The sequence below is a fragment of the Mauremys reevesii genome, linkage group 19 (genome assembly GCF_016161935.1).
Source record: "Mauremys reevesii isolate NIE-2019 linkage group 19, ASM1616193v1, whole genome shotgun sequence".
Taxonomy (NCBI): domain Eukaryota; kingdom Metazoa; phylum Chordata; order Testudines; family Geoemydidae; genus Mauremys; species Mauremys reevesii.
The window spans coordinates 19,904,361-19,922,221 of NC_052641.1; the positions used below are offsets into that span (position 1 = coordinate 19,904,361).

The 17,861-nt window shown below is 44.7% G+C and overlaps 1 protein-coding gene across 1 annotated transcript in view; it reads left to right on the forward strand.

Annotated features, from left to right (window-relative positions):
• The window catches only part of NOTCH1 (notch receptor 1), an 81,173-nt gene that overhangs the window by 3,946 nt on the left and 59,366 nt on the right, over window positions 1–17,861 (forward strand). Inside the window, exon 2 of the mRNA XM_039507175.1 lies at window positions 498–579. Within this exon, the coding sequence (XP_039363109.1) occupies window positions 498–579 (82 nt within the window). The remainder of the gene's footprint in view (window positions 1–497; window positions 580–17,861) is intronic.

A 17,861-nucleotide genomic window follows, 5' to 3' on the forward strand; every position in this document is an offset into this window, starting at 1 on the left:
CAGTAAAAGACTCAGTTTGTTCTCTCTGGGGATTAGGCTAATAGAGGTGTCAAAGGCCTGTTTTACACTACAGAGTTAGGTCAACGCAAGGCAGCTTACATCGACTTAAGAATAATTTGCAGCCATACTGGGACTTAACTATGGAAAATTTCACTCCCGCTGACAGAACTGCCCTGGGATGCCAATTTAATAACTCCACTTCCACGAGTGGCGTAGCGTCAAGGTTGATGTAGTTAGGTCGACACAGCATCAGTGTAGACGTTGCTTTGCTTACGTTGACTGTTACTGGCCTTCAGAAACTGTCCCACAATGCCCCACGCTGACAGTTCACTCGATACAAGCGCTCCTGCTGAAGACGCACACCGCCGACACAAGGAGTAAAGTGTCAACACGCACAAGCGATGTAATTATTGAGGCGTCTGTATGCCAATGGTCAACATAATTTTATAGGGTAGACATGGCTTAACTACTGGCTAATTCTCATCTTCTGTTTGCAGGTTTACGATGTACCCAGCCTGCCGAATCCTGCTTGAATGGGGGAAAGTGTGAAACTTACTCCAATGGGACTGGGGTATGCCTGTAAGTATAAAAGCGAACCGAGCCAATGAGTTTCCTTTATCTAGATGAACACATTGCCATAAAGTTGACTTTGCTTTGAAGGACCTGAATTCAAAAAGAGGAAAAGTGTTTTTTTATTTGAGGTGCAAGAATAATTTGCAGCCATACTGGGACCCAGTCCTACTTGAATAGGAGTCAAGCGTGGTGTCCTGGTTGGGGGGAAAATACAAGAAACGTGTCACCCTGTTGAAGGCAGTGGAGCAGGATTTAGTACCATCTGGACCAATAAGTAACTTCGAAGGGAGACTCTTGATAGCTTTATTCAGTTTTTTTTTAATTCACTCCAGGACAAGCTCCTGCTTCTGGCCCCAGAATCTTGTGCTTTAGAGACACCTGCTGGGCCTGTAAAAAGCATTAATGTTCACTGCAAAAAATCCAGTAAGCATTTGAAGACTATCGTATTATTTACCCTATCCTTTGGCCAGAGGTCACACTCAGTGACAACCCCATGATTCATAGATTCATAGATTCCAAGGCCAGAAGGAGCCACTGTGACCACCTAATCTGACCTTCTGTATAGCAAACCTGTGGAGCTCCTCAAAAATAATTCCTAGAGCAGATCTTTTAGAAAAACATCCAGTCTTGATCTAAAAATTGCCAGTGATGGAGACCCTTGATGAATTATTCCAGTGGTTAATTATCTTCACAGCTAAAAATTTACATCTTAATTCTAAATTTGAATTTTTCTAGCTTCAACTTCCAGCCATTGGATTGTGTTATTATACCTTTCTCAGCTAGGTTGAAGAGCTCATTATTAATCAATATTTGTTCCCCATGTAGGTACTTACAGACTGTAATCAAGTCATCCCTTAACCTTCTCTTTGTTAGAGATTGAGCTCCTTGAGTCTGTTGCTATAAGGCATGTTTTCCTTCTCCTTCTCCTGCTTCTTCTCTGAACTGCCTCCAGTTTATCAACATGCTTCTTGAATTGTGGACACTATAATGTCAATTTACAATACAGCGCGATCTTCCTAATGCCATGATTTTGATTCTGCTGCCACTGAAATAAACAAATATTTAGGTATTGATTGATTTCAAAGGGTGTGACAAGGGGCCGCCACCTCCCATTAGAGTCAATGGGGGTTGAAGGCGGTTGTGGCCAGGCTCTCAGCTATGGCACATCAGCATAACTCCATTGAAGTCAATGTTCACCAGCCAAGGATATGGCCCATGCTGTGTTGCAGGATTAGGCTCATAAGAAAGCGGGTTCACTCAGTAAGAGAGAGGCACCTTTTGCCTGCAAGATAGTTTTATGTGACGGTTCTCTGGCCGGCTTTCTCCAATCCTGGATCATGGAGCCAACTGATATGTAAAATGTTGGGATTTCCTGAAGGACTCACCAACCAACCCACCACAGCGATGACTGATTCACTCCAACCTTCCAAGGAACAATAACCAAAGAGAAATGAATAAGATTTCAGGTTTTTTTTTTAAACTATTACATAAACGAAGTCCGAATGGGTTTGTTTTCCAGCCAGCCTCCCCGATCCACCTGTTAAGCGTGTGCGAGGTTGGGGCTTGCCAAGAAGACAGTCTTGTCCATTCCAGACGTCCAATTCAGAGCTCCCCTCTGCAGAGGGACCTGAAGGCATTTCCATGCCAACTGTTGAATGGCAATCTTCCTCGACAACATTCGGGGGCGGGGGGCGGAGGGGGAAGATCAGGTTTTCACGTCTGCTTCAGTTGGGTTATTCTGCCCAGTTTGGCATCTCCTGCCCCCTCCCTTCCACCCAAACTGCCACCCCCTTGGAAAAAAAAATCAGCAAATTAATCAGGCACATGAACAATTTAATGGACAAAAGTTGGGTCCCTTTGTGAGCTACTAATGAATGCACGCCACTTTTTTTTTTTTTTTTTTTTTTTGCAGAAGCCCTTACCAACGCTTGACGCTCTAAATCTTGTTTTCTTTCATTCAAAGAACGACAGCTGGGATTCGGTCGAAATTCGGCAGCTATTGTTAAGGGAGGCAGATTAATGCTGTGTGACTAATCATGTATGGCTTCCCCGAATGCATAACTCTTTCCATCCCCCACTCCAACCCTACACCCCTCCTTTTCCTTGTGCTTTCTTTCTTTCTTTCTTTCTTTCTTTCTTTCTTTCTTTCTTTCTTTCTTTCTTTCTCTTAAGTTCCAACTCCCTGCAACTCCCGATTTACATTGCATGTGCAGATGGCAGTGGAATCTAATTAGATCTGATGTGTGCAAGCTCTGTTAAAAGGAGCAAAAGCCTCCAAAGTATCTTTTTTAAGAAAAAAAGAGACATTTTGGTATCTTTGAAGAATTTCTTTGCTGGCAGCCGTAAGTGACTTATCTTCTTGACCACAAATACAGAGCCACTTGCAAACGTGTGAGCTGTTTTTGCAGGAAACTAAGGTTTCAGTAGCTGCTAATATTGAATGCTGTGTAGGTTGAACTTTTAATGGATGATGATTTCGGGAAGGCAAGTTTGGTGGGGACTGAGACATTGGATGAGATGTAACTTCCAAGGTACCTGATAGGGATTAGCAAAATCTTATTTTTCAGACTTCTCTCAGTATCTATCTCTTTACTAGGAGTTTTGCTTCCAAGCCCCTTAAACAAAGCAAAGTTAAGAGCACAGATAGAAGAAGTGGAAAAAGTTGGCACCGCCCATTGGCGCCTGAATGAAACATACCATTTTGGCTAGAGGCCACATCTCAGTTTGGCCTGGCACTTAACACAGTTTGGCCATAAAGCCCCTTTGTGCTTCCCCCACAAATCCAATTAGAAAGTGGAGTGAAATAAATAGTGTACGAGGGAGAAGCTACTCCAGTGGAGAAGTATCTCTGCGTTTGTTGTGGATACTCATTACAGCAGAGAGCTAACTGAGTTACTTGAAAGTAACTTTGGTTTCAGAGTTATCAGTGTATAAGCCCTGTTATGGAAAGCAAATCACCAGGGTGAAATGATGAGCTTTCACTTACTTTTGTTATTTTACAGCTACATTTCCTAAAACTCCTGGTCCTTTATCTTATTGTCTCCTTGCCAGTCTGTCTTGTACACAGAGCTTTAATTGAATGAAGAGGCCTGGGCATTCGATCAGCTAGAGGTCTTGCAACAGAAGTGGCCTAATTAAATTGCCTTTAGAGTTCCTATATGCAGTGTAGCTGTAGCTGTGTCAGTCCCGGGACATTCAAGAGAGACAAGCTTTTGAGCTTATGCAGAGCTCTTCTGCGGGTTTCGGAGTATGTTTCCCAGCCCTGAAGAAAAGCTCTGTGTGAGCTCGAAAGCTGGTCTCTCTCACCAGCAGAAGTTGGTCCAATAACAGATAATACCTCACCCACCTTGTCTCTTTCGAGTTCCTATGCAGGAATAATATGATCTTGCAAACAGCTTGAAAGTTTATTGTGATGTTTCACCTAACGGGATCTTGTGAGGAACTCAACTCAAGGTAAAAGTAACCCAACACCAAACTCTTGCCCTGGCTTTGTAACTTTAAAAAGCCTGGTTTGCAAAAGTTTGTACCAGCAGATGGTGAAGCTAGCCACTGACTGCAACAGCACTGAGAAGTGTGGTTTTGTGGTGTGTGTTAACTGTGGCTTAAGGAATAGGCTCTCATTTGAATCAAACATGTTCCCAGATAAGATGAAAAGGTTTTTTTGAAGATCACTTTGACTTGCAGTGATAGGTCCTAATTAAACATTGTACAGTTATATTTTGGACTGGTACCATTGCAAATTAATAGGACCGGTCTAAGATTGTTGTGACATGCAAATTTTATTCCCAGCAAGCCCCTGTTCCACTAGTTAAAAGCACATGGTTTGGGAGGGGGCTGAACTCAAACCCACTTGTGTTTCATCACTGAAATCAGGGAGTTATGCCATAGGCGCCAACTTTCTCTGGCGTCGGTGGGTGCCCGCGCCTCCCCGCCCCGACTCCACCCCATCCTGGCCCCGCCCCATTTCAAAGTCCCCGCCCTAACTCCGCCCCCTCCCTGCCCCTATTGGATCCCTTCCCCAAATCCCAGCCCTGGCCGTGCCTCTTCCCACAGTGTGCCGCATTCCTCCTCCTTCCCCCTCCCTCCCTGCCCCGCAAATCAGCTGTTTCGCAGCGCAAGCGCTGGGAGGGAGGGGGGAGAAGCAGGACACGGTGTTGCGCTCGCTGAGCAGGTGGAGGTGAGCTGGAGCAGGGGGGCCGGGCGGGGCCATGGGGAGCTGCTAATGGGTGCTGAGCACCCACCAATTTTTTTCTGTGGGTGCTCCAGCCCCGGAGCACCCACGGATTTGTCACCTATGGGTTACGCCAACGTGCTGAGAATCTGGCCCTGTGTAGCAAAGCGGCTTTTAAGGTGAAGGAAAAGGTTAAATCTAACCACTAGGTTTGCAGTGAGGAAAAGGTCAGTTTGCTAAAGGTACTTCCTTTTGTTTATGAATCTCTGCAGCTACATGGCTCAACTTCTGGATATAGGGCCTGATCCAAAGGCTGTGGAGGTCAATGAAAAAACTACAGTGGCCAATGGAGCTGATCCGTAGGAGCTGGGGAAATATTTAGTTAAACCTCGATTTTAAAAAGCAAGAGATTATTATTTTAGATTAAAATAATTTTGTGGTGACAACCAGAAAACTACAGCGACAGTCTTAATTCTGCAGTCCTTTGTGGCCTCTGGGTTATTCAACTGCTCAGTCATTGTTATCTCATTTTAAAGGACGGATGTTTCCTTCTGGTTTGATATTTCTCATGTGCTTTAGCCCAACGTTATTTCCATGAAATAATAACAAAGAAAAAACGTCGCCTCCATGCTGGACAGGAAGAGGGTGGAGTGTGAAACAATCAACCAGAGGAAACTCTTAAAGGAACAGTCTCATGGTGATTCAGCCACTTTGAGACTCCTGGGTGGTCATTTCAAGTCTGATCTCATGTTTTCGGAAGGAACATGGTTGGAGTCTGGAGACTTGGTGGAAGAGGGTAGATTAAAAATACAAAAGCATCAGCATCCCCTGTTGCAGCTTCCAGTGGAAGAGAATCTTGGTCCAGATCCTCAGCTGGCATAAATCAGCACTGCCCCCAGAGTCAGCAGAGCTTCATCCATTCACACCAGCCAAGGATCTGGCCCCTTGTGTTATTTTATGCTGTTTTATAGGGATTTTTTCATATATTATTTTCCCCCACCCATCCCAATGTGGCATCTATTCTCAAACAGTCAGCAGAGGGATTGGAAGGGTGATTTAATGGCTGAACTTTGCCTATATCGCTTGTCACGTGCTCAGTGCAAGAAACTGGTTGCAGGGCCCAGCCACCTCAGTGCCAAACATCATTTAGGAAGTTTTTCAGAACAGGGGTGTGGGGGGGCTCATTCTCCAGTGCCTTTTGCCTTGTGCCTGTGCAAAGTGTTTCATCACTGAAATCAGCAGAGTTATGCTGATGAACTGTGAATCTGGCCTTGGTGAAATCCCTCTTGTTGCCACCTTGAGCTGATTCAGATTCTGCCTCCACAAAAACACACTGAGTTATTCCAATCCCTTGGCCAAGGGCTTGGGAACAGGAGTGTATCACGCCGTTTTCCTTAAATGCCACCAAAGACTCTGACCAAGACTTAGAAGAATGAAGAGCCTTAGAACTTGTGTGATCCTGTTTATTGATCACCTGCGCTCGTGATGGCAGATGTAGCTACACTGCTCATAGGATTCTGCCTGTATATTATGTTTTTTTTTCCCTTCATTGCTTGAACTTGCCCTGTGAGAAATATCTGACCTCAAAGGGCTAGAATCGTAGCTGGTGTGAATCGTCATAACTACGTTAACGTCAATGGAGCTCTGCTGATTTCTGCTAGCTAAGGATGTGTCCCAAAGGGGGTTATAGTTTATTGCAGGGATTCTCAGACTTCTGCACTGCAAGCCTCTGAGTGCGACCCCTCTTATACATTAAAAACACTTTATAATATATTTAACACCAGTATAAATGCTGGCGGCCAAGCAGGGTTTGGGGTGGAGGCTGACAGCTTGCAACCCCCCCGTGTAATAACTTTGCGACCCCCTGAGGGGTCCTGACCCCCAGTTTGAGAACCCCTGGTTTGACTGTATATTGCATTAGATGGTTCCACTTGTTCCCCACCTTCTTTGCCCCTCTATTTGTAAGACATTAGAAACAAACAATTTGGCAGTTAAAGGGCTGAATAACATACATCAGCAAGCAATTAGCAAGTTTTAAACTAGTGTCCTTTGTAAATTAACTTTCTCTTTCTGGACCTGGAGGTGCCCTGACCCTCACTTTGCTCATGTTCATAGCCGTGCTGACTGGTAACTGTATGTACGTGAGTGGAATGAGAAATTTATAGAGCATAAACATATTTAACCAACTAGTAGCCTCAGGGTGCAATTACCATAGGCTGGAGTACGTGTGGTCATTATGGTGAGTTCCCATGGCTAAGCTATCTCCAGGGTATGGGTATAGTTTTTCAGGGCCATAAATCAAGTCTGTAGGGTAGAGGAGCCTGCATTTACTTGCAGGATCCTACATCAACATCTGTATCTTCCCAAAGCAACGTAGACTTTTGATGTGAAAGGTGAGGCATATCTCCATTTTTTTTTAAAGGGGGAGGGATAGCTCAGTGGTTTGAGCATTGGCCTGCTAAACCCAGGGTTATGAGTTCCCTCCTTGAGGGGGCCACTTAGGGATCTGGGGCAAAATCAGTACTTGGTCCTGCTAGTGAAGGCAGGGGGCTGGACTTGATGACCTTTGGGGGTCCCTTCCAGCTCTATGAGATAGGTATATCTCCATATATATATAGGTGGTTGGCTTAGATGTAAGATAGGAATCCATCCATCTGTCTGAGGGCCATATCCAGACAGGTGATGAGCAGTTCCCACTCACTTTGGTGGGATTTGTGGATGCTCAGCATCTCTTGGGATTGGACACCGAAAGAGGCCTCTGACACAGGAGGGTTTTTCGGCCTCTAACTGGCCAAGGGACCAGCCTGGCACACCAGATCAGGGAAGTGCAAAGGGAACCTTTGTGCCACTCCCACATCCACCAAACAAAGCCTGTTGTGTCAGGCCTAGGCACTGCAGGGATCTAAGTGCACAGAGGAAAACAAGAGTCCAGTGCAAATTCCAGACTAATGGAGCCTGCCTTTCAAATGGCGCCTCTTGCTCTTCATCACCCTGGGCACCATTAGGAGATGGCTGTTTATCCCCCTGTGTCTAGAAGGGGATGTACTGATCCCCCATACTGTGGTAAACGCCTGCGGGTGGTACCTGCCCAGTTTTTAATGGCGCTCACTCTACTTTCTGGCCCATTGTGCAGTAACAACTTGAGTTGCTTTTGGTGTGGGAAGAATTATGCCGAGACTTTAGTATCTGTTCATTTCTGCTCCTGGACACTGGAGTTGAACCACAGGCTTTGTGATTCCTCCATGCAATTCTGCTTCTGCTGCCACATCTAAACACGGGACAGTTTTGTTTCTCTGGAAGTGTGTGTATTTGGAGACCTCCGCACGGTTCAGTGCAGTGCCACAACCGCCAGGAGGTAAATGATTTACTTGGCTGTAGCTAAATTAACATGGAGCTTTGGCAATCGGTGTCCTGCATCCCCAGAGCAGGTGTGTGGAGCTGAAGCCGAATGCAGGAAGTCAATGGAATGGCATTCCTGGAGTGTAATGGGCTGTCCAGCAGCAGGAAGCTTTCAAGGGCTCAACTCGAAGGACATGGGATGTAAACTTTTGCGTTTTCAAGGTAACCAGGGCAAAAATGGGCTGTTTGGGCAGGGATGTCAGAGCATGGCCACACAAATGCCAACATACGGGCCCAGTGTTGCTTGAATACAGGCTGCATATGTCAGAGTCTTCAGGAACAAGCCCTGTAGTGTATTCCTTATTTACAGGCAAAAAGCTTTGTGAGCCATAAAATTCACCTCTGTGAAGAGAGCCAGTCCAAGGGCCATTCTTTGGAGGTGGTAAATGGGGCGACTGGAATACCATGTGCTGGCTGTCTGCATATCACTGCCGCAGTTGCACTGAGGTAACTGAGGAGAATTTGGCCTTGGTGTTGACAGCTCCTCCATTGTACTTTCAATGCTGAGGGCAATGTACTGCTCTGTTACACCAGTGTAAATCTGGAAACAGCTCCCTTGTAAATCCAGAGTAATTCCATTGCAGACAGCTGAGAGCAGAATCTGGCCTTAAGATCCAAATTCTCCCCTGATCTGCATCCCGCAAAATCCTCTGAAGTCAATGGGATGAATGGCCGGCGGATTGGGTGTGCATAGGCTTGCATTCCCATGTAAAACCATCGAACCCCTTGGGGAATTTGACAGATCTCACCACTCCCATTAACTGGACTGCTCTGCTTGTCGATGTTATTTGATGCTCAGCTGTTACTCTTCACTACTGACAACTTGTGAAACAGTCACTAAACATCCCTTTAGCAGCGATATTCAGAGCACAGTGACTGTTAGGTAAGAGCCTGATCCTGCATGATACTCTGGCAGTGCTGTTAGAAGGATGATATTCTTACTCTTTATTATTTGTGTTGCAGTAGTGCCTAGGAGCCTGAGTAACAGACCAGGAACCCATTGTGCTAGGCACTGCACAAACACAGCACAAAGAGAGGGCTCCAAACATCTTACAATAACGCAAGTGACAGAAGTGTAGCGATTCTAGTTTGACGCTTGCTTATTAAGCTTTGCGCTGATTTGAATCGGTTAGGTTTTTTGCACACAGGGAATACCAGTGGTTCTCAACCTGTGGCCCCATCCGCACACAGCTGCAGCCCAGGTGACATCCTCAGGGCCATACAGGTAGCATTGGATGTGGCCCACGTAACACATTCTGGGCCGTATATGCGGCCCACAATGGTAAATAGGTTGAGAACCACTGGAATAGACCAATAAAAATGTGCATTTACTATAAATTCAGTAAGGAAGGCCCCATGGGGTGCATAATGTTAACGATATCCCTGAGGAAGGTCAGTTTAATATTAGCGCCTTCTCTGCAGGTCCAGGAGTTTCGTTTCCCATAGAACCATCACGTTGCGAAGAATTCTGCTCCCGTGTTCTCACACATTAGGGTTGTGACTGTTTATTTATTTTCCAAGGAATGATACAGAGACAATAGGCTAGATTCTCAGCTATTGTTAATCAGCGTTGCTCCAGTGATTTCAGTTGAACTATTCCAGTTTACACCAGCTGGGGATTGGGGCTAAATATAGAAACGTTATTGTAGAGTTTATTTTCTCCATTTGTGTTTCTTTGCCATTTTACAGACATTTGTACTCAGAGGCTCTTAGTATTAGAACTTGAAATCAAGCTGTCTTATCCGAGGATCAGATTCTCCTTTTAGCAAAAGTGGTGTAATTCTGGTGTAATGCCAAAGAAGTCTGGAGTTATTCCAGATTTACAGTGGTGGAACTGAGATGAGAATCTGGCCTATAGTATGGAAGACAATGCACAAAATAAAGGCTTGCTCCAAAGCCCACTGAAGTTAATGGGCATCTTTCCCGTTCATAGCTGAGATGAGAGTCTGATCAGAGTGGGGGTTTGTTCGTTGGTACTGAATAGATTCACATCATAAATTGCCTAGGGAGGCTGTGGAATCTCCATCACTGGAGATTTTTAAGAGCAAGTTAGACAAACATTTGTCAGGGATGGTCTAGATAATACTTAGTCCTGCCATGAGTGCAGGGGACTGGGCTAGACGACCTCTCGAGGTCACTCCCAGTCCTACCATTCTGTGATCATGAAAAACCACATGGATCAAGCTTCCAGTTTTAGCAGAAGTGAGGGAAATTCCCTTCCATCTCAGGCCTGTGTATCCAGAGGTGATGCTGTGTGCATGCTAAATACTTCCCTCCCACACCTCTAAACCAAAGTGTTACGGGTGAAGAACGGGGGCTCTGAAGTTTTCATTCTGGGCTCCCATTGAAGCTAATAGCAGAACTCCCATTAGCCTCCTGTGACGTGATTTTGGTGTCTGTGAAGCATTCTCTGGTAGATCTCGGTAAGACCATACCCTGGCCCCATAAGACTATACCCTGGTCTCTCATCCCCCTGCCTACCTCCAGTCGTGGTTTAAAATAACTGATCACTTATAGTTTTCTCTTTCAAGTCCATCTCTTTGAAGCTAATAAGTAAATGAGTAGTCAGCGCTGTTTTAAACTGACCGTATGAACGAAGTACATAAATGTCTCTAAGGAAGTGGTTTTCAGCCTGTGGTCCGTGGATTCCTGGGGGTCCGCAGCAGACTATGTCTAGCTTTCCAAAGGGGTCCGCACCTCCATTGTAAGGGTCCACAAATGGAAAAAAAGATTGAAAACCATCACTGTAATGAGATGTGGGAAGAGTCATTAGGATAAATAACTTGGTTGGACCTTCCTTATGGAAACTACAAAAGAGCTGTTGAGAAGTTCAGGTTGGAGCTAATTAATTGCAGGGCTGCACTTTATAGAGTGGTGACAAATTCTGCTGTGTATCAGAGCCGGCTAGCTGCCTTGCATTTACATCAGCAGAACCTACAGCTCTGAAGTGCAGCAGTACAGGAGATGGCGGAGGAGGTGTTGGCGGGGTCCTGTCTGTCACTCTGGAATTTTTCCTTTCATTAAAACTGTGCTTTAAGCCTGCTTTGATTGGGGCATATATAGAAAAATGCTATTTGTAAAACATTGTATATACTTTTTGTGAGCTATATACATATGCACATTATAGGCAGGATTTTCCAAAGCACTCAGCATTGGACTAACTATTCCAGTGGGAGCAGTTAGCCCAACTCTCAGTCCCATTGACTGCAATGGGCGCAGAGGCTTTTGAAGGTCTCTGCCATCTAATCTTATCTCTATCAGCTATAATAGATACGCTCCCTAGCTATCTGCCTACCCATCATAATATGGAAGTGGCATTCTTGAGTGGTTAGAAGGTGGGGCAGAAAGTCAGGGCTCCTGGTTTTACTGGGAAGTCCCTTAACCTCTCCGTGTCTTGACGTTACCTGTGCATTGAAAACTCTCCTTATATGACGCATAGAGCACTTGAAGCAGGAACGCAGTGCAGTAGAATCTGCTTATACAGATGGAGCAGGAGATACGGTGCCTGCTCGCTGAGAATGTAGTGACAAGAATCCTATTGACGTGAATGGAAGAAGGATCAGGGTCATGGGTAAACAGTGCTTCGGATAAGTGTGTGGTTCCGGTGTAACTGACCTGTCTGGGGGCACAGCCCAGTTTTGAAGTTTTCCCTCCCCACTGCAGGAGGGGAGGAGTTCTGCTATAATGTGGCTGATGTGTATTAGATTATTTTCTAACTCCATCAGTGTAGTAGGTGGTTTGGTCTGGTGTTTTTTATTAAAATCAAAAGTAACCAGAGCGGCTTTTAACTCAGCAGTACTATCTCTGGCCCTGATTCAGCCAGGCAAGTGAGCACATGCCTAATTGATTGAAATCGGGAGGATTATTCACAGTTGGAATTAGATACCAGCCCATGTACTTTACCAAATTAGGGCCTAATTGCTGGTGCCATTGGAAGAAGCAATGAGTTGAACATTGCACCTAATGAGAGCAGAGTATTGTAGTTTGTGACCGTTATTCCCCAGACAAGAGTTAACGTTTTGTTCTAGCTTTTATGCCATGATGTTCAGTCCCCACGGCTGTCTGAAGTTAATATTGGCAACGACAGTTAATCAATTAACATTTAGGCATTGGTTGAAAGCCCTCGTGAACCTTCAGCAAATGCGGGGGGAGTGTTGGCGGGAAGGGAGCTGAAGTTTAATGGGAAACTTTCATGCTCAGTCAAGTTGCAAAAAGTTTATTTGCACATAAATCACTTTCTTTTTAACAAGATTTTAACCTAATTCCCTTCCCAAAACTCTGGAAGGCTTAATGGTATTTAGATGTGAAATGGATTTGTTTTAAAGATGCCATAATTGCTCCCCTATTTAATAGATTGTACAACTCCAGCATGTAAGGGAAGGCTGGGAAGTTAGTCTGCTAAAGTGCTTTGATTTATGATGCTGTGTTGCTGCTCTGACAGGGGGGAAAGAATTCAGAAATAAACCAGTTTATTAAAGTTTAGATATTGCAATGTCTCACTATCCTGTCACCTAGGGCCTGATCCAAAGTCCGCTTAAGTTGATAGACTCTGGTTACCTTAATTTGGCTTGAGAACAGGCCCTTATAGCTAACTCTGGGGAGCCAAAAGGTTGCAGAGATGTAGCTGAAGGCAAGAAGGGACCTGAAGAATCAGGCTGTATGTGAAAGTTTCATTCCAGTGCTGGGCCAGGAGCTGGAATTTTTAAGCTACTGCAGAACAAGAGAATGTTTCATTCACAAGTGTCTTACTCTTTTGTGAATGGAGACTTGGCAGGCTGGAATCCGAAAGCTCTTTGACAGATTGTAGGCCCCAGAGGTGATCCTGCAAACCCTTACTCCCTTGACTAACCTCATGGAGTTGAATGGGATAGCTGCCATGGAGCTGGGGAACTGGGCCTCATTTTGTACAGCATCTTTCATAGTATCTTTACCCCCAAGACACTCTCCGAGACATTGGAGGGCTGATCTCTCTTTCCCAGGTTTGTTGATCTCTGGCATCACAGCCTCTGATTTCGGAGCCATCAGCGCAGTCCAATCACCAAACCTCCATCCTACGGTATAATATTACAGGCGCCAGAACTAGTGGCACGATGCTTTGACTGCGTTTATGGGCCATGCTGTGACCCTGAGAACGAAAGGTTAATCCATCAAGGCCCGCTCAGGCTGCAATATGGCACTTCTTGTGTCCACCGAAGACAGTCCCCAGGAGGGATAACAAAAGAAGACTTCAGCATTTGTGCTGTTCACGCTGTCAGCCACCCTATGAGTCCTGTACCCTCCTGCCATGGTGGTCACAGTTAAAGAGGTTGTGCTCATGACATCTCTTCTAATGGTATTAATGTCTTGTAAGATCACGAGGCAAAGTGCTTTAAGGGTCTTCTAGTGTTTGCTGCATAGCGCTATTGAACTTTGAGTATGCAGTTTCATTTTGTTTTTATAAGAACTGACTGTTTTAGATTTGGTAGGGGGTGTGTGTGTGTTTTTATGCTTAAAATACCAATATTAGACACAAAGTAGATTTCTGCAGATAGGCTGCAGTTAAATAATGCGGGGCTGCCAGTTTTTTAAGACATGTGGATAAGGCTCTTCCAAAGAGATGCAGCGCTAGTTAAACAGTGCAATAGCTTCACTTGGGGCATGCGGCCGCCTGTGGTTATGGCTAACAGGCAGACCCAATACTGTACTATTTTGTCATGAGGACGATGCAGCTAAAGACAGGAATCGCTCCGTTCTGCAGTTCTGCCAGCGTCCATCAGCTCAAAGCTCTGGTGTCCTCTCGCTGTCTGAACGTTTAGGCGAGAAAGCGGTTAGTTTGGTTGGCTAGAGAGGAAAAGGATAGTGACAGTTGTTGGATGGGGGAATGACCCTGCAATGGAATGACCCTGGAGGAAAGAGAAGAGGGGAAAGAAAACCCAACCTCTCCCTGGCCCCTAGCTGCTATTAAAATGTTAGACACAGGCCTCAAAGTCAAAAGGCAAGGCAGCAGACGGCCCTTTCACCATGCCTGCTGTTCCTAATAAAAGGTGGGTTTCTAAGGAACACTGCAGAAGAATGTGGGATAGCGGCCTGAGGGCAGAGGCTCCCCCATTGTCTGCTTTCAGTCAATAAGGCTTCATGTTGACACAGGGATTTTTGCAGGCAAAAGGTGTGGAAGGCACAGTCTTCCCCTCTCACTGGCTGTTTCCTTGGTTAAACTTAACAACCAAAATATCAGGCTCAAAGGAAATATTTGTCTGCTCAAATGTATTTTTTAATCTCAGACTTTGTTTGGACGGGGGAATTTTGTTGCCAAAAAACTATTTTAAGGGATTTTTTATTACTTAAAAAACACACAACTCCTCTGTAGTTTATGGGAAGACCCAAGATAGATCCATCACTATTCTTGTCTTTCTCTTTCATGCTTGCTGTCTGTTTCTTCCTCTTTTCCATCTCGTTTGTTTCACCATAGTGCAACTAGTGAAATACTTTAGGGTAGTGGTTTCAAAAGCATCCAAGGGATTTTGGCCTCTTAAGTCATTTATGAGCTTTTCAAAATCCTAGTCTCATTCTGTTTATAAATCAGGGCTGAATATAAGTTGTTTAACTCTTGGTAGCCTTCAGATTTTAATCTTGGGTTTTATTTCCAGGATTAGTAATGTAGGATATAGGTATCAAATGTGTTGCTTGTGGGACTTTTCCATATATGGAGATGAGGTAGTTTAAATGATTATCCAAAATAATGGATGGGGTGATTTTTGAGAAAGAAATGAAGTACCGGTAAGTCTTATTCATCCTTTAGTGACATGATGGTTTCATTGGCACTGAAGTTTATGCCACTATTTCACGGTTTATCAAAAATAATTCTGGCCTAGTACCGCATGTGAATCCTCTGGGTAAGGCAGAGATACATTTACTCACACGATGCAGCGATCTTACTATAAGTCAACAAAAGAGCTTTAACTTTGCTGTGAAAGTGGTGTTGAAAGATGGCACCATAGGCCATAAAAAGTCCCATCCTGTACTCTCCAATGACAATAACATTTCCAAGGTTAATGATTTCTACAGCTGTCTTTAAAAAAAAAAAAAAGTAAAAAATGTCAAAATTGGTGGAAAAAATAATGACAAGGTGGGATTTCTTATTTTATTTTGAACATAAAAAATTAAGTGAAAATTCTCATTAAAATGTTCGGATGAATTTCTAATGAAGTTTCATGGCAAAATCCAAATTGCAAAAAGTTCAAACCCATGTTCATTTGCAGCTAATATGCAAAGTGCCGTGGAAAACTATTGGACGTGTACTCAGCTGATGTAGAAGGCTTGTGTGGATCCGGTTCCCAAGGGGTACATTGAAGCTAGACCACCTGCAATCAGACTGTGGGTTTGATTCTGTAAGCTCTACTCACACTCGCTGTCCTTAATCAAGAAAGTACCACAATGGGGCCAACCTGCATGAGTAGGAGGCCTTAGATCCTTATGAACTAATCCCCAGAGTGTTCGATACCCTTGCGCTTTGGACAGCCCAGTGGATCTGTTGGAATTAATGCCTGACTCTGCATTAAGCCTGGATTCTGTTTTTCAGGGCTGAGACAGCTTTAGAAGTATTGGTTACATTTGAAGTGCCAAAAGTGTTTTGTTTCAGATAGAATCTGGGAGTAAAGGATCCCTGATGAAATTAATTTAACCTTCAGTTAAACATATCCAGGGAATTCTCTAGGCCTTCAGTCAACAAGGGTAGAGTGCACTTGGATCTGAAAATACTTTATGGCAAGAGATGGCTGGCTCCTCGGCTAGTGTAAATCAGCATTGCTCCACTGAAGAGATGGCATTGAAAACTAATGCAAAAATCAGCAGAACAAGTTGGCAGCGTGCATTTTGAGGGTGGGAATTAAATGATTTTCCTCTTAGCCTCCTCATTTGTCATCCTACATTTTTATTGTGAATGAATCTCTGAGACTCATCATCCCATTGAAAGGCAGTTACTTCCATGTAGCTATTTACCATCATTGATGAATAGTCTGGGCTGTTTCACTTAGTGATGGGATTATATTGTTTTTCATTACAATGGGGACTTGGATTCCAAAATTGTCCAGATATTTCTGCCTACAAAACAATACAAGATTTGCTCCCTCCCTGCGAGAAAGAACAGCAGCTTGAGTCATCCTGTACTTCCCTCAGCCACCCTTGCACTCCCACACAAGCGTTTCCAGCGTTGGGGAATTCCTTTTGTTTGTTTTCAGACAAAAGCTTACTTCTTAAAATCTCACTTAGGTGGCTTGAGCTAGGTATAAAAAACATCAAAGACTTTGGATTGCCATTTGATTTTTTTTTTAATTAAGCAAAGATTGCAGATGTGGCTTCCTGCTATATTAACCGTACGTCACTCATAATAACCTGCTGCTTACCCAACCACTGTTCCTTTTGAGCCGGTGTCCTGGGGTGTTTAATAAACTCAGGCCTGGACAGGAGTTTAAAGTGAAATGGGCTGTTTTTTAATTTAGCATCACTGTTTGGCTGTAGTGGTTCCCACGTGGATTCTGCAGTTCTAGTGCTGTCTTGTTAGGAGAGGAGGGGGAGATGAAGGAATGCTGGCAAGAGGGAATTCCTCAAGCTCCTGCATGAGGACTTGATGCTGATAGGAACAAATCTTTGCCCTTGTGTTTTATCCAAGATGTGCCAGGTGTGTGAGCGCTGAACTCCTTCCTCGAACCCAGTTGTAACAAAAAGCGGATGAAGGACAGACAAGCCTGCACAGTTCTCCATGGGGTGTAGAGCTGGGCAGAGTAATTGTAGTGGCTTTGCTTTGCCCATCCTTCTTTTCATTTGTTGAATGAATTTGTAGTGTTTTGTGCACCTTCCTCTGAAGCAGCTGGTTATGGCCACAATCCGAGACAGGATGCTGAGCTAGATGGGCTGCTGGCCTGGTCCAGTCTGCCAGTTCCTTTATACTCTGCGTTGAGGATCCACCTCTGGTGAGGAGGGATGGGTTTCTCTGCGGTTCTTTCCATTTTTAGCTTCTCCAAAGCTGGCTTTTTATGCCAGCTGTGTTGGTGGCCTTTGGGATATTGTCATGGGGTTCATTAATCACTGCTGGGGTGTTTCCTTGTGTCTCATCTGAGGATTAGCTCTCAACCAATCTGACGCCCCCTCCTTTGATTGCTTGCCCCATGGTCTCTCTGTCTGGAGTCAGTGTGTTCAGGTGACTAGGGTGGAGTATAAAGTTACTGCTCGAGCATGCAGGGGTGTAATCAGGAAGGCCAAAGCACAAGTGGAGTTACAGCTAGCAAGAGATGTGAAGGGTAACAAGAAGGGTTTCTACGGGTATGTTAGCAACAAGGAGGTCAGGGAAAGTGGGCCCCTCACTGAATGGGGGAGGCAACCTAGTGACAGATGATGTGGAAAAAGCTGAAGTACTCAATGCTTTTTTTGCCTCGGTCTTCACAGATAAGATCAGCTCCCAGACTGCTGCACTGGGCAGCACAGTATGGGGAGAAGGTGAGCAGCCCTCAGTGGTGAAAGAACAGATTAAGGACTGTTTAGAAAAGCTGGACATGCACAAGTCCCTGGGGTCGGATCTAATGCATCCGAGGGTGCTGAGGGAGTTGGCTGATGTGATTGCGGAGCCATTGGCCGCTATCTTTGAAAACTCGTGGTGATCGGGGGAGGGCCTGGACGATTGGAAAAAGGCAAATATAGTGCCCATCTTTAAAAAGGGGAAGAAAAAGAACCCGGGGAACTACAG